This window comes from Lampris incognitus, chromosome 14 (assembly GCF_029633865.1).
Source record: "Lampris incognitus isolate fLamInc1 chromosome 14, fLamInc1.hap2, whole genome shotgun sequence".
NCBI classification, from domain to species: Eukaryota; Metazoa; Chordata; class Actinopteri; order Lampriformes; family Lampridae; genus Lampris; species Lampris incognitus.
The window spans coordinates 37,355,677-37,372,637 of NC_079224.1; the positions used below are offsets into that span (position 1 = coordinate 37,355,677).

The 16,961-nt window shown below is 41.5% G+C and overlaps 1 protein-coding gene across 2 annotated transcripts in view; it reads left to right on the forward strand.

Annotated features, from left to right (window-relative positions):
• The window catches only part of LOC130123520 (rap guanine nucleotide exchange factor 4-like), a 45,539-nt gene that overhangs the window by 28,164 nt on the left and 414 nt on the right, over positions 1-16,961 (forward strand). The window contains exons 7-28 of one of the 2 annotated variants that reach the window (XM_056292708.1): positions 1,080-1,186; positions 1,437-1,558; positions 3,684-3,867; positions 4,824-4,908; positions 5,357-5,417; positions 5,545-5,621; positions 6,764-6,910; positions 8,013-8,107; positions 8,437-8,522; positions 9,039-9,117; positions 11,020-11,170; positions 11,359-11,447; positions 11,640-11,667; positions 11,767-11,842; positions 12,163-12,309; positions 12,860-12,957; positions 13,142-13,267; positions 15,822-16,000; positions 16,207-16,297; positions 16,466-16,516; positions 16,626-16,713; positions 16,863-16,927. In XM_056292708.1, coding sequence (XP_056148683.1) covers positions 1,080-1,186; positions 1,437-1,558; positions 3,684-3,867; positions 4,824-4,908; positions 5,357-5,417; positions 5,545-5,621; positions 6,764-6,910; positions 8,013-8,107; positions 8,437-8,522; positions 9,039-9,117; positions 11,020-11,170; positions 11,359-11,447; positions 11,640-11,667; positions 11,767-11,842; positions 12,163-12,309; positions 12,860-12,957; positions 13,142-13,267; positions 15,822-16,000; positions 16,207-16,297; positions 16,466-16,516; positions 16,626-16,713; positions 16,863-16,927 — 2,232 coding nt within the window. Of the gene's footprint in view, positions 1-1,000; positions 1,187-1,436; positions 1,559-3,683; positions 3,868-4,823; positions 4,909-5,356; positions 5,418-5,544; positions 5,622-6,763; positions 6,911-8,012; positions 8,114-8,436; positions 8,523-9,038; positions 9,118-11,019; positions 11,171-11,358; positions 11,448-11,639; positions 11,668-11,766; positions 11,843-12,162; positions 12,310-12,859; positions 12,958-13,141; positions 13,268-15,821; positions 16,001-16,206; positions 16,298-16,465; positions 16,517-16,625; positions 16,714-16,862; positions 16,928-16,961 lie in introns of both variants that reach the window. The other variant, XM_056292707.1, reaches the window with a different exon arrangement.

Genomic DNA, 16,961 nt, shown 5'->3' on the forward strand with positions numbered 1-16,961 from the left:
ATTACATCGGTACAGCAAAAACGTTAGACACAACAGCGGTGTCCTTTTGTCATGATATAGGCATAACGTTAACGTTATTCGACGACCATGTTATACAGAGGGCCAGTTGAAATTGCATAACTTTTATATAAACCTATATTATAGTTGTCAAACTCAGTAGTTTTCAACTCCGGCCCTGTGATGGCCTGGTGGCCTGTCCAGGGTGTCTCCCTGCCTGCTGCCCAATAACTGTTGGGATAGGCTCCAGCAACCCCGCAACCCTGAGAGCAGGATAAGTGGTTTGGATAATGGATGGATGGATAGTTTTCAACTCATTATACATTGCCATACATTCACTTTGGCAGAAGCAATTACATCAAATATTATGTGATGATGCTATAAGCACCATGCTACCTATCATCAAATTAAAAATCATAGAGAGACAAGGCACTTAAGTGTTTTGGAAGGAGAGAAATAAATAAAAAACTCAGCACTTGCCCTTTTTTCTGGAATACAGAACACAGTACAATAATATAAATTTTGATTACTAGAAGAGGCATGGGATCCTCATGAATTGGTTCCAAAACTGAGGTGTTGGATCCTGTTGTTGCAGGATCTGGTGCATATTAAGCAGTGTCAGGATGAGTCTGTTCTTTTTATACTGATGCGAAGGTTACAGAAAGATGGTTGCTATGACAAATCATGGCATTATTGGCCCAGCTCTATGCCATATTGCATTTAGTTTCAAAGAGAGCAGGTTTAATGGCGGTATCTGATCAGAGGCTGTCCACATGCAATGGGGATCAAAAGACTGGCTGTGTACTGATGATCTTCAGTGCCTTTGTTTGAATTCAAATCCTGATATTGTGTGTGCTTTTTAGATGTTCTTACAATGCATTTGATAGTTAAAAGTACAACTCCTCTTATACTCAGTCTCTTGTTCTTCTGCTGTGAAATCTGTGCAAAGTTTATGACAAGTCATATTGTAGGTAGTTATGGGTCTGATGCTCATGTCTGTAAGCTACATAATATATAACCACTTCTTAAAAATTGCTTCTTTATCTGCTGCCACCTCCACTGATGTGTTCTGTGTTCTCCAGGTTCCCTCAGAGAAGCTACAGAGGGGGGGGAAGGTTCTCCGCAACGCCATCCTTTCCAGAGCTCCACATATGATCCGCGACAGAAAATACCACCTCAAAACATACAGGTGTGGATGGGTTTACCAATGTGTATCATATTGCTGTATTCACAAGAAATGGCTTTTTAGATAAAATGTATGTTTCTGTGGGGATGCTCCAGCATCCCCGCGGCCATAATTAGGATAAGCGGCTTGGATAATGGAATGGAATATATGTTTTTGTTCATATTTAAGTAGATATTGGTGCTTATTAGTGCTACCATGCCATGCTTTTCATATTTTCCTGTCCTATAATTCCATATATGTGTGTTTATGGCAGACAATGTTGTGTGGGGACAGAGCTGGTGGACTGGCTGGTGCAGCAGAGTGCCTGTGTGCACACGCGGTCTCATGCTGTTGGGATGTGGCAGGCACTTCTGGAAGAAGGGGTACTCAACCATGGTAACAAAACACTGACCGAATCTAAGGCTGACTGAGACTGACAAAGCATAAAACCATGTTATATACGGAAAATTCCTGCTCTCTGTTCGTTTTCTCTGGCATGTGAGCATTTCGCAGCACAAAGCATATTTGAATAGCTCGCGGTGTGAGCGGAGCTAGTAAAGTGATAAAAGAGGCAGGAAAAAAGTTGTAATTTTTTTTACTTTATGCTAACGAATGTGGTCTCTGCAATGCAACAGCCAACCGCGTTTGGCCAAACATGAGCTGCAGCACCCTTGCCTTGTCCATACAACCTGGAAATGCTAAAACGAAACTCTTGAAGAGTAAAACTTATATCATAGTTGATAATCAGTGCATGTAAATATGTGTATTTTTTCCACAAATCTCATAGATCCACCAACGTCGTTCTTGTGAAGCAGTTTTTAACTTAAATGTGAAGTATTTAAGTAAGTATTTATATATATATCGGTTTGGTATTTGGACAAAGTAGTGTTTGTCCAAGTGTTTTTTTCCGAAACACATCGAAAAAATAAATAAAGAAATAAATATAAAACGGAAGAAAAGCTTATAATCAAGGTTTTGGCCTCTCCCATTTTATACAACTCCTCTCTCCTGATGTACCTGAATATTTGACCTGAGCACCTAGCGTACAAAATTGGAGCACATTCTTGTCTCAAACTCTTAAAATTCTGGCGGAAGCAGAATAACTTTAATCCTTTCTGGTTTTAGCAAAATAAAATCTGAATACCAGATATACTTCCTTATTTTAGCGATGATATTGGACTATACAAATAAAATTGACTTGGCTTGACACCTCGCCCACAAGTGGCAATTTCATCAATTTTCTGATGATACCATCCTCATTTTACGTGTATAGTGTGGCTTTAGCTCTAGACTGACAAGCGTTCTACATGCTTCAAACTAGTTTACACGAAGAGTCGTCCAACCACATTACGACAGAAAGGTCAATCATACTGATTCCAGATTTGCTAAACTCAAAGGTGGTGCGAGACGCTGTCCGTCATTGAGGGTTAGGATTATACAGTTAATGGGAAGTCTTTGTAATTGCAACATGAAGGTTCACTTAAATGTGGATAAAGATGAACATTCTCAGAAGGCTTTTCCTTTAAAGCTGTTCATGGTGAGTGGTTAGCATTCAACACAGCATTGGAAGTAATTATGTGAAGAATAAGCAGATAGGATTTGTAGACCACTTGAAACCCCGCCATTTTCTATACTATGTACACCTGGCCAATCACTGCAAAATGTGTGCATCTACTTTGAAAGGTTTGTTTCGGAAATATATATATTACAAAAAATCAGATACAGACCCCCCCACCCCCGCCCAATCTCATTGTTGGAAAGTTCATTTCTGACCTAATGTGACTTTTTGAAAAGCACTTCATTTGAAGTGTGCAGCAGGCCCAAGACTATCAAGACCCAAACTCATACAAAGACTGATGTTATGATGCATGCTCAGTAATCCAGGTTTATGTGAATAGAAAAAAGATAGAAACAAGACAAGAAAAAATTAAATAAGAAAAAAGTGTCAAATAAGCCATATCCAGTCACAGCAACAATATCAATAATGTCAGCAAACATTGCTAGATTATTGCTTGTTTAGTTGGACACTTGCCATTATGATAAATTAGTTCTTGTGATGGTTTGCTCTGACATTAAACTCTTCTTGCCAATAGAAGGAGCTGAAATTCAGTTTACAGTGGATATGACTTGCCAGTTAGGCATGTGAGGTACAATTTTTAGGGATCTGTCTGTTACACTCCAATGATCTTAGCATGAGTTTTCATGATCATTGAATTTCTAAAGTGACAATCAATACCGTAGGACAGTATGCTCTCTATGAGGGATTTGTAAAATAGACCAGAGGATGGTCGAATCAATTTTAATTCAGTTTCCCAAGAAAGTACTGATATTTTTCTTTTTTGAACATGGCATCTATGCATTGATCCCAAGACAGAAGTTGTTGAGGGAGGAAGGCAAGGTATTTGTAGCTGCTTACAATTTCAGTCCTCTTGAACACATTTTAGAAAAGGGTGTGTGTTTGTGTGTGTTTGACTTTTTTGGCTCTTATGTGTATGTCTGTTGATGTTTGTCTATTGATCAGTGGACCAAGAGCTGGGTTTCCAGGACAAGTACCTGTTTTACCGTTTCCTTGACGATGAGGAAGAGGACACACCGTTGCCTAGCGAGGAGGAGAAGAGGGAAAGTGAGGAAGAGTTACCGGAGACCATCCTCTTTCTTGCCCAGACTGGACCTGATGCGTTGCTGCGCATGATCCTCAGGAAGTCGTCAGTAGCACAAATAATCATGCATGACCTTATCCAGAGTACCCCGCCAAAAAAATTCCCATGAACTTTGCAAATTAAATTATAAATCATGACAACTTAAGCTTTTTTCTATTTCGATTTTGATTTTGATTTTAAAGCTAAAATCCTGAAGATTTACATGTAAGCAAATTTTTTAATACTTTTTATCACTGTCTTACTTAAGAAAAATCTAATCCATTATTATCCAAAGCTTGACCACTTTGTTGTTGCTTGTGTTATTGGATACAGTCTTGTAGAATTTTTCAAGGAAAAAATGATTTGGCACATGGTGTTTTACATCTTTATCATCGCTGCCAAGCAAAATGCAGGTAACAGCAAGTTTTGAAGAGGAAGTTCAGCCATTTTCTTTTTTTTTCTTTTTTTTTTTGGTCAGCCCTGGGAAAGGTGCTGACAAAACAATACGTTTTTGATTCGTGTTGAAAGTAACTGACATTTGAAGTGGTCAAACAAGACTAGCGGTATCATCATTGGTTCAGTGCATAGGTTAGCCAAAAACGAAAATCTTCAGTATTGTAACTTTAATATATCTGAAAATAACTTCAAGATGACAATACATTTTGTGGCTCCAAGTGAGGAAACTCACTATTATTAGCATATTTGATTATTCACCTTGCTTGCTGTTTTGATACATTAACTTACACCTCTAATGGATTTTTTTTTAAATTTCAGTCAAGCTTGACAAATAGCAAATTGAATCAAATGAAAGCACAAAGCATTTGTAATATCTGTTCAAAAATGTGTAGCATCTGTAAAAACTGTTGTAACAGTCAGCAATGGGAGAGGTTTTTGCTTGCATTAGAGTCTGTCAAATCACTATGATAAATGTATTTCCCTGTGATACATTAATGTTGACATGTTCAATGTAAATGACTGTCCATCATTTTCTAAATGACCTGTAACTGTGTTTTTCTCCCCAGGCCTGGTCAGAGGACAGGCGATGACCTGGAGATCATCTACGATGAGTTGCTTCATATCAAAGCCTTAGCTCACCTCTCCAACACTGTGAGTCAGCTAGATCCCCTCTCCATTATGTTGTACATACTGTTCACACGATGCTATTAACAATTATATGGGCAAAAAAAAAAAAGAACCCCTCTTAAAATCATATTATATGCATTCCATGTAATATTTTTACTGGTTGACAACACTCGACTATGCATAATGATGTCTTACTGATGTTTTATTCAGCCCCATTTACTTTCCCTGTCAGTTGTCAACTGTGGTATTAACTACTTCTTATTAGCTTCTATCTTGTTTAGAAAAAAAACCCCATTGATGTTGCTGCTTTTTAGACAGACTAAAAGGATTCACAAGTAATTACAAACCAGATAATATATCGTAAACCTGAAAAAGGACTTCATCACCTTCTACGAATCATCTTAAACTGCTCAGATTTCATTCTGGATTGGGTGTTCTTAAGTGACCTGAGTTTTGATATTCTGGGTTTTAGGTGAAGAGGGAACTGGCGAGCGTTTTGATCTTCGAGTCACACGCGAAAGCTGGAACTGTGTGTAGGTGTTCAATGTTATTACAGTGGGTTTGAGCATATGTCTACACATGTTTGCTCAGAGATTGCTAGGCTTGCTAAACGTGTAAAGCAGAGGTAACGTATGTCCTTGCACCCCCTCTGTTTTCCAGTGTTCAACCAAGGAGAGGAGGGCACGTCGTGGTACATCATCCAGAAGGGCTCTGTGAACGTGGTCATCTATGGCAAGGTGTGTTAGAGAAAGAGAGCGAGAGCCTCTATCTACTTCAAGTGCTTGTGCTGTTTTAGTTTGGCACATATCTGATGTGATTTAATTGTAATTAATTGATGTTTCTGCACATAATTGATTAGATGTGTAGCCCTTTGTAACCTCTGTCAGTCTCTGTGCAGCAGACTAGCAGTAGCAGCCCTCTGGGTACGGGAAAGACCAGCACCAGAGCTCGCCAAACACGGCCCAGCTCATCATGAGTCATCCCTTTGAATCAATAGCTTAAGGGATTGCACTCATACATTATGGTGCACAAACACAGACACACACTTCATCCAACAAACACAGACTTTGTCAACATATACAGTGTGCACACGCACTCGTCGCTGCAATTGTCTACTGATCTACTGTATTAATGACTGATAGTGTCATCTCTTTTAAAACATTTAAAGCGGACTGCCTGTGAGAAGAGGCAGTTTCCCTTGTCTCTCCATTGCAAATCAGCTTTAAAGAATTTTGTTGAAAGTTGTTGAATTTTGTTGAATTTCTGGATACCAATTGGCTGAGCATCTTCAGTCTTTTATTTCAATGTTTTGAGGTTTGTCGACATTCTCTGGAACAACCGTAAGTGTTTTAAAAGAGACACACTCCACCGGCACATTATTTCAGTTATTTTAAGACATTCGCCTAAAAGACATATCTTTTGCAGTGGCACTTTTTTTTAAGACTTGATATTAGTCTAAAAGAAAATGATCTTCTTCGCAGTGATAGTTCCCACATACACAACTAAGAAAAAAACATAGGCACACAAACACATAGAAACATGAGTTTTGTTGCCAGCCAGGTAAGTTGAATATGCAAAGAATTTGATTTATTGGGAAGGTCAACACGATGAACATTAAGGCAGAATGTTTCAAAGAGAACAAGTATAGATTACCTTACAATATGAGTGAGAAAGTGAAAGCACAAATGTGCACGCACACACACACACGCAAGGTCACACGCATTGACGATTCATTCGGATCCTCATCCATCTGAGTGCTCCTGCCACTACGTGATATTTTCTCAGGGTTCAAGATGACTAGCAAAGTGCTTGTGCTTGAAGTTTTTGCCTTTTACGTGTTGTGTGTGCATGCATCCTTGTGTGTGTGTGTGTGTCTCAGGGTGTGGTGTGCACACTCCACGAGGGCGATGACTTTGGGAAATTGGCTCTGGTGACGGATTCTCCCCGTGCTGCCTCCATTGTCCTGAGAGAGGACAACTGCCACTTCCTTCGCGTGGACAAGGAGGATTTCAACAGGATACTCAGGGTAGGTGCATTGCGGCCACATTTTTGTCTCTGAACCTGATGGGATTCAAATGAAGTCGGTCTGAAATTGAATGGAGAGTTTCCTCCTCTGGTCTTTGTTTCTATTTCTCTCATAATTTAATGATTATTGTCTGTGTCGGTTCTTGTCAAGCTCTAAAATCGACTAAGGAGAATACATCTTAATCTGGGTTTATCGCTTTCTTTCATTCACCATGTTTCGAATGTAATGCCTGTTCTAGTGTATTCCAAAGGACGACTTAGATAATAATTGCAAAGAAAACAATAAAATGAACTCATAAATTTCAATCCTCATGTAATGTAAGTATATTCTGAGATCCTATCCCAAGGCAAGCATCATGCCAAGCCCTTTATGACTAGCACTGGTGGCTTACTGTGATGTTTGTCTTCCTCTTCTGGTAATGAATCAGCATTACACCTGATGAGTTTGTTTTTATTTTGTTTAAAAATGACCACCAAGCTAGGTGTTCGGGTAGCGTAGGGGTCTATTCTGTTGCCTACTAACACAGAGATCGCCGGCTCGAATCCCCGTGTTACCTCCGGCTTGGTCAGGTGTCCCTACAGGCACAATTACCGTGTTTGCGGGTGGGAAGCTGGATGTGGGTATGTGTCCTGGTCACTGCACAAGCGCCTGCTCTGGTCGGTCGGGGCACCTGTTTGGGGGGGGGACTGGGGGGGAATTGTGTGATCCTCCCACGCGCTACATTCCCCTGGTGAAACTCCTCACTGTCAGGTGAAAAGAAGCGGCTGGCATGCCTCCTCCAATACCACATGTATTGGAGGAGGCATGTGGCAGTCTGCAGCCCTCCCTGAATCGGCAGAGGGGGTGGAGCAGGGCCGGGATGGCTTGGAAGAGTGGGGTAATTGGCCGGATACAATTGGGGAGAAAAGGGGGAGGGGGGGTGACCACCAAGCTAATACATGGGCAAATTTAACATCTACACCAAATTTACTAATTTACTAACGAACAGGTCTCACTGTTAATCTCACTGTTAATGTGTGTGTGCGTGCGTGCGTGCGTGCGTGCGTGCGTGCGTGCGTGCGTGCGTGCGTGCGTGTTTATGTGCCTTGTGTTGTACTTGTAGGATGTGGAAGCCAACACAGTGCGTCTGAAAGAGCATGAACAACCTGTGCTGGTGTTAGAAAAAAGTCCTCGAGCCTCCACCCTGGGGAGCATCAAGTATGTGTAACTGAATTTAAAGATAACCTACCAGAGCAGTTTCACACGAAGTGTTTAGTCTACAACAAAACTTAAGGAATACGTTAATATTGAGCTCACGAAAAATTGTGAGAAATTCCTCTCCATCTGAATTAAATTCTTGCCACAAGATACTGCTTTGATGAGTAAAAAAAATAAAAACTGGTGCTTATTCTTGCAAAATAAAGTAATTGCTACCAATTGATTCAAACTGACATCCCATGTGCATGTGTAAAAATCAGACAGCAAAAATATGTTTTTGAAAAACAACATTTGCAGTGGGTGCCTTCACGTCCTCTTGTTTCTCTCAGATACACTGTCATATCAGGAACTCCAGAGAAGATTCTGGAGCACTTCCTAGAAACCATGAGGATGGATACACATCATAGTGAACCAGGTACACCAAAATTATTATTTTGCCTTTGGGAAGCACTATACAAAATCAGATTGACATGAAATAGACGACTGGATGGCCTTATGGATAGATGTGTTGATACATATAGCTCAATTCAGAAAATGTGTTTATACTGTGGATGAGATAGTGAGGGCAAATCTCCTTTACCGATGTACCATCTATGAATATGGGCAGTTTAGAAGACATTTGCAGTAGTGTGCAATTAAACAGTGCAGTACAATTGATTCAGTGAACAAAGCAGCGGAACATAAACACATCAAGGTGAAACAGGAACACAGCAGGGACGTTCCAAAATTGATGTCAAACATACTTTTGTAAAAGATGGATGGTTGATGGAGAGGGTGGGCAAATGGACGTGAATGAATGGGTGGATGGACTGGGGAGTGAATGGATAGAAGTCCTCTCCAGAAACATTTTGAATCATTTACGGTTTTACGCTCTGTTTCCTTTTCTCTCTGTGACGTGCTTCCTCTGGCTGTTTTTCTTTTTGTCTGTTAGACCCGGCGGTGGATGACTTTGTCCTCATGCACTGTATCTTCATGCCTAACAGCCAACTGTGTCCTCTGCTCATGGCACAATATCCTTTCTGTTGCACTGTGCTTCTCTCTAACTCTATTTTTCTCTCTCTACCTCTCTCACACTCCTCGCTCTCTGTCTGGAAACACCTCCCTCAGTTTTTTTGTTGTCGAGTTACAATTTGTCGGCCCTTGTGATGGATGTGATAATGCATTAGCAGATAACCCCGCTGTGCAAATAAGTGGCAGTGCACACCACTTACCTGTATTATCATCTTCACAAGGGGCAAATTCGTACTATGCCTTTGATAGATTTGTGATGACTTTTTGATATGGCCAGCCAAGTCCATCACAGTCCGTCTCTGGTTTGATTAAATAACATGACACCTGCCCAGATGGAAAATCTCTACCTTCAACTTTTTACTTTGCTATTGTGGCTTTTATTGTATCTAACCTTGTGCAGTACCTAGCATGTTTAAAGCTAGAGTAGGTGGTTTTTTTTATGGCATCATTGGGCAAAAGTTCCATAATAACCTTTCAGCATATTGTAATTCAAGTGGTCTGAGAGAAAACTGGACTTATTCAGACTTTAAAAAAATCTAGCCGGAGACGGAAGGTTTTAGCCAATCACAGGTCATTTCAGAGAGAGTGCATTCCTATTGGCTGTTGTACAAGTACAGATGCACATGTATGCGATCATTTCGCTTCTGCCCTGCCTCACCGGTCGCTTGTGATTGTAACCCTAGTCCTGAAAATCAACAAGACCAACTTGAAATGGCTGCATCACATGAACAATATTAGTGTAACTACAAGATTTTCTGAAAAATTTTTTTTTTTTTTACATGCATAGATTATCAAGTACGATACAAGTTTCACAAGTGTCGCCTGGACCAGTGTTTCCCAACCCAGTCCTCAAGGAACCCCTATCCTGCAGATTTTCTTTGCAACCCTGAATAGGTACCTGTTTGTAGTTATTCAACCAATCAGCAATGAATAATGTCAGATGTTGCACACCTTGCATAATTAAGTGCTGTGAGATGATTGATTGAATAGGTACAAGCAGGGCTACCTATGCAGGGATACAATGAAAATCTGCAGGATAGGGGTTCCTTGAGGACTGGGTTGGGAAACACTGGCCTAGACAGTTCCTGGTTGTACATGAGTGTAAGGGGCTGAAGAGCGATGCGGAGGTCATTTGGTGGGAGGGACTTAGCGGAGTGATACGAGGCAGCAGAGAGAGAGGCGGAAGGATTTGCATTGGAATGTTCAATGTTAGTGTGTGGGTCGATTTTGTATTTGTGTAAGTGTGTGTTTAATGACAACGCTTTCTAAGAAACCATAAATTTAGTTTCCAGCACTGGATTAACTACGTGTGTGGGTACGATATAAATCCTAAGCGGACATGATTGGTGTTGCCACAGGAGGTTGAGTAATTTTCTTACTGTGCTTTATTACAGCCAGTAGTGGTCAAAACCAGTATTAGTTACCTTTAATTTCATATTCATTAAATCATAAGGCTCGATCGTTGCTGTGGGCTTATTATAAGCCAATTTGGCTGCTTTTTGCTAATGCGTTCAAATTACTGCCTAGTTTTATGTTCCTTGGCCATTCTTCTCTGTTACTCAATGCATTTTTGATGCCACCTTCATAATGTTGGGGAGAACAGTGATTCTAATCCCACCCAAATGATTACATGAAACAGACAGACGGCCTCTTCTGGTAATTACGTCTCAGATGTCGTTCGAGAAAGTAATCCATCCATCCATCCTTTATCCAAACCGCTTATTCTACTCAGGGTCGCGGGGATCCCAGCAGTCATTGGGCAGCAGGCGGGGAGACACCCTGGACAGGCTGCCAGGCCATTTCAGGGCCGTTCAAGAAAGTAATCCTGTCTGAAAAAAAGGCTTTAGGATGGAATGTGAAGTCTGTTTGTCTGTTGAGTCAGTCTTTAACCCTTTGTATACCTATCATGCGGTGGCTCCCCCTGGCTCTGAACAGGAGAGGTTAGAGCACGCACTGAACACCAAGAGGAGAGTCCTCACCTTGGCCCTGCGCTGGGCTAATGCACACGCATACCTGCTGCAAGAGGAGCCTGCTGCACTCTCTTTCCTGGAGGTAAACATTCGAAGGCTTTTACTTACATGTGGGCATGCATTTTCACACACAAAGACACTTGGGAGAGATACAGGTATATTGAGCCATCTGTAATAGAGTCCCCCCCCCCCAACTTGCTGTCTTCCTCACTCTCTTTTTCTCTGTCTCTCTCTCTTTATGTGTGTGTGTGTGTGTGTGTGTGTGTGTAGGAGTTATATGGAAGCGTGTCCAATGATTCACGGGTGCTGAGAGCTTTAAAAGACTATGTTACAGACTTGGAGAAAGTCATCAAATTACAGTATGTTCCTTAACTGTAAAGTGTTATATTGATACACTGTACTGAACATATACAGTATCCTTGGCTGTCTTGAAAGGTGCTTTAGATGTGTTATTGTTATGGCAGGGATGCTCTATGCTGTGGCTCTAACCCTTTATATTTATTTTTTGCAATTTCTTTTCAACATCACTTTCACGTCTTCTCCATTTAAAGTTCAGAGGAGGCCAAATCCTCAAAGAAGGTAAACTTATAGACTGTTATTCCTCCATTCAGTGATCCTGTAGTATTATATGTGTGAGTTGTAGAAGCTGACTATACACTGCTTGGTCTATTTAATCAGAAAACCCTGATAAGACAGTTTAGCAATGGAGAGGAGAGACTTCAGAAGAAACAATCCATAAGGAACCAAGATGACAGTAAGAACAAGAGAGAGCATGTGAGAGAGAGAGAGAGACTGAGTGAGGTAGTGTGGGTACTGATATGTGTGGATGTGTGTGTGTGTGTGTGTGTGTATATGCAAGCATATGTGTGTATTGGGGGTGTTTGGTGAGGCATAAGCATTATTACGTTGTGTCTACAGTATAAAGTATATCTACGGTTTTGACTTTTTTTTACATTAAGAAATGTGTCTATTGATGTGCATTCTATTTATTTGCGTGTGTGTGTTTGCACGTGTGTGTGTGTGTGTGTGTGTGTGTGTGCGCGCACGTGCACACGTGCATGTGTTTGTATCTAGTCCTATTAAAGGTGTACTGCAGTGACCACACCTACACCACCATCCGGGTTGCAGTGGCAGCTACGGGGAGGGAGGTGATTGGTGCTGTGGCCGACAAGCTTAGCACCAATGACGAGCTGCTGTTGGTTCATCTGAGCTCTGCTGGCGGTGAGGAGGAGCAAGTTAAATTATAGGGCTGGAAATGGGCAGATGCCTCCTGATTTGATATTACAATGACATGTTGGTGCCAATTATATGCGTATTGCAAATTGTTTGAATATCACGATATTATTCACTGCCCATTAATGGTTTAGGGACACCACACTGTGTTGATAAAAATGACCTTCATGGTGACTTCATTCGAACCATTCAAATTCAGACATTCAGCATTGTAGATATCACTACGTCAAACCTCTTCACAGCTTCTGTTCATTGTGATTCACCGTTGTGATTCAGGGAAATGTTAAAATTGTTCCGGATTAGTATTCCAATTTTGTACTGAATCAATTTTGCCTCCCACCATTATTAAATTACCCATGATTTTGTATATGGATGTGCCCTTTTGAAAAGAGTAATGTGCTTTTTTTTAAAGGTACTGTTTCTCTTTGGGTTTGGCATTCTGCTTTTAGCTTGCCCACCCCCATTACAATTGAGGGTTATTCATCCAGCAAATCTGGCCGCCCGGTTAAACAGCTGTCAATGTCCATTCCGATTATAGAAAAACAAATCCTGAAGCCTAATGACGTGTCAGGGTTTTCCTCAATCAGCATCAATGGACGCCTGTTTGCCTGCCCCCGGGACCAACTCAATAGCTTGGTAAGAGAATGTTAAAGCTTCACCTGCTCATGTTGTCTCAAGGGTTTTATAAATCATTCCATTTTAATTGACTAATTCATTGGTGCTGGTGGTGTGTGTTTTTATGTGCATTTATTTACACACTGTTTTTATGGATGAATATATTTTTCTGTGTACATGGGAATTTGTTTGTGTGTGTGTCTAGACGCCTCTTCCAGACCAAGAGGGTCCTTCAGCAGGCACCATGTCTAGTTTTGAGCTAATGAGTTCCAAGGACCTGGCGTATCAGATGACGCTGTTTGACTGGGAGCTCTTCAGCTGTGTACATGAGGTAGATCATGGACACATAACTGTACAGCACAGCATTGGATCTCAACCTGGGGATCGCAAGATAATTTCTCAGGGTTGCCAGATATTTGTGGGGAAAACAAGCACAAAACCATCCAGACCGACAGCACACCTGATGCAAAATATAGGTGCACTGTCCCTTTAATTGCTGTGCCATCACATTATAAAAGGGAGTATGCACTGTGCGGGCCCTCGGTATACTTCAACACTTCTTTGAGTGCAATACAGTACCAAATGTCTATACGTTTAGTAGATAATAATCATTCTTCATATCAGAATCAGCATGAAAGAAATCCTTGCAGGTTTTGAATGTTACAGAAATCGAAGGACAGCGAGGACAACAGCGGGCTAATAGCAGGTGCAGTCCAGAACAACAAGGTTAATGTATATAGTTGATATATCAAAGTCTATATCAAAGATGGGTCACACAGGCAGCCGGGTAGTGTAGCAGTCTATTCCATTGCCTACCAACACAGGGATCTCCATTTTGAATCCCCATGTTACCTCCGGCTTGGTCGGGCGTCCCTACAGACACAATTGGCTGTCTGCAGATGGGAAGCCGGATGTGGGTATATGTCCTGGTTGCTGTACTAGCGACTCCTCTGGTCGGTCGGGACGCCTGTTCAGAAAGGAGGGGGAACTGGGGGGAATAGCGTCATCCTCCCACGTGCTACGTCCCCCTGGCAAAACTCCTCATTGTCAGGTGAAAAAAAGCAGCTGGTGACTCCACATGTATCGGAGGGAAGCATGTGGTAGTCTGCAGCCCTCCCTGGATCGGCAGAGGGGGTGGAGCAGTGACCAGGATGTCTCGGAAGGGTGGGGTAATTGACCAGATACAATTGGGGAGAAAAGGGGGGGGCGGGTCACACTTTATTTGAAGGGGTGTGCATAAGACTGACATGACACTGTCATAACCCTGACAAGCAAGGTGTCATAACCATGGCATGACACCAGTCACTAACATGACATGACACCGGTCACTATCATGACATGACACCGGTCATGAGCATGAAGGAATCTTTATGGTGTTTATCACTGTTGTCACTGAGTGTCATTCGGTCAACTATTTTTAATGCAAAGTTGACATTGTTTGAGATGAGTGACCACAATTTGCGACACATAGCCCATGGTGGCAGTTCTGCGGCGCCTTGGGAAAAATGAAATAACATTTTAGACTGGGGAATGTTTTTTACATTACATCGCCTGTACCAGTGATATAATTTGCCTTAGAATAGATTTTATTGAGTGTGTTTGTGAGAGTCAGAGTGTGTGGGCACGCGAGGTGCCGTTATTTCAATAAATCTAAAAACGCTAATTAAAGCCAAAATTGAACTATTAGTTGTTCTGTCTGTGGGCAAAGCAGTGGTCTTCCTGTGTGAGTTTGGTAGTGTTCATGTGTTATGTTCCCTGAAGAGACTCGGGCAGTTTATGAGCGATCAGTGTGTTTGTATCAGGGTGTTGTGAGTTAAATGTCCCAGTGCTATTGGGGGTCGCCAACACCAACCTGATTATTCTGGGGGGTCGTGACTCAAAAAAGTGGAGAACCACTGGTGTACATTATAAAACATCAGCAAGGCCTCAACAAACACAGGCTTTTGCTTCAAAGGTGTAACTGAGACTGTCCTTTTTTCTGACTATTGAATTTGATCATGTTGAAGAAATTGTATTCATGTCCCATTTAAAACTAGAGAGCTGTTCTTCAAAAGGTCTAGTGTAAATACAGAACCAAAGTCCGCAGATGGGCTATCGTTATTATTGCAGTTTTGATGCAATAAATGACCATTACACTTTTTTTTTCCAAAAGCACATACTTGTATAAAATATCTTTTCATTCCTAATTAAAAACAAATACATCCAGCCACATTCTGTTTTTTCTCTTGTGTTGTTAAAACCCATGATTTGACATTCAGATATGGAGAACAAAGGCAGCCACGTTATCAGACAACAGAATAAGCCTGTATAGACGAAGTCAGTATTTTAACATGTCATAACTTTCTGTTTTGATTTTGGTCCATCCTTAAGAGGAACTTGAGGGGAAAATCATGAAGGGATCGAGATTTTTCAACATTATCCAGCCCCCCCCCCCCCCCCACTCTCTCTGTTGGAGAGATAACACTCCATTAGCAGCCATAATACTGAGCAGTCTTCTTTGTCTCTGAAATGCTGCTTGAATTGTGCGGAAAAGTGTCAGTCAGTGATGTCCCTGACTGTTCTGTGAGTTGCAGTCTCTATGTGGCATTTGGTGGAATTCAATTTTAAACAACGTCGTTATATAGTGTTGTTATTCACATTTTCTTATGCAGTATAGCTTATTTCGATGTAGTCCACTGAAGGTAGCGGTAAACCAGGGAGTAAGTGTAGAGAGAGTGTTGAAAATCGTGACTTTCCCTTTAAAGAGGGATTTCCTGCAGGCTGTGGCAGGACTCTGACATTGATCTACTGCTGTGTCCATCCGCTGAAGGTGACCCCATCTCTCTAAAGCTGCTCTCCATGTTCTCTTTGCATTTCTCCCTCTGATCTCCTCCATCTCTCCTCAGCATGAGCTGCTGTACCACACGTTTGGCCGTCAGAGCTTCAGGAGGACCACGGCCAACCTGGACCTGTTTCTGCGCAGGTTCAACCAGGTTCAGCTGTGGGTGGTCACCGAAGTCTGCCTGTGTGGACAGCTAAGCAAACGAGTCCAGCTCCTTAAGAAGTTCATCAAAATAGCTGCTCAGTGAGTGGGGAATTTTTGTTGAGTTTGCACACATGGGTTTGTGCATGTGGACTGTGATGTAGTGTTTTCTATACATTAACTGAATTGCATTTGAGATACACATATTAAAATGGGATTCTTTTTTGTGCGTATGTGTATTTTTTGTCTGTGTGTATGTATACGTATTTATGTGTGTTTGCGTGTCTTTGTTTTTGTATTATTTGCAGCTGTCGGGAGTTTAAGAATCTGAATTCATTCTTTGCCATCATTATGGGGATGAGCAACCCTGCTGTCAGTAGGCTGAGCCAGACCTGGGAGGTAAACTCAGGCTCAGACCCTCATAAAACCACTACTAAACCAACCAGGCTATTTATAGATCTCCAACAAAAGCACCATAACATATCTGTATGCCACTGTTGCTAGAGTGATGTATTCACATTTTATGGTTTGCTATAAGCCACTGATCCTTTCCATTGTTGTTCGTAGAAACTCCCCAGCAAGTTTAAGAAGTTTTATGCTGAATTTGAAAGCATGATGGTAGGTCACTATGTTGTATTCGTCTGTCGGGGCACATCAAGAGGGTCCATTCACTTCAAACATTATTTATCTGTGTAGTGTGTCACCTTGGGAATAATTGTGTTGTCAGGACCCATCCAGGAACCATCGGACCTATCGACTTACAGTCACCAAACTGGAGCCGCCAATCATCCCCTTTATGCCGCTCCTCTTGAAAGGTCTGATTCCATGTGCTGTACCGAATAAGATTATATCTAGAAAACTTAAGTGGTCCCAAGCATAAAATCACTGTTTAACAATGAAAAAAACTTTGGGAGGCACTTATTTTTATTTTTTCATTGTTCAATTTGTTAATTTTTTCCCCCAGATATGACATTCACTCACGAGGGCAACAAGACATTTATCGATAACATGGTCAACTTTGAGAAAATGGTGAGTCGTTGTTCACCGGACAGTACGTTCTATC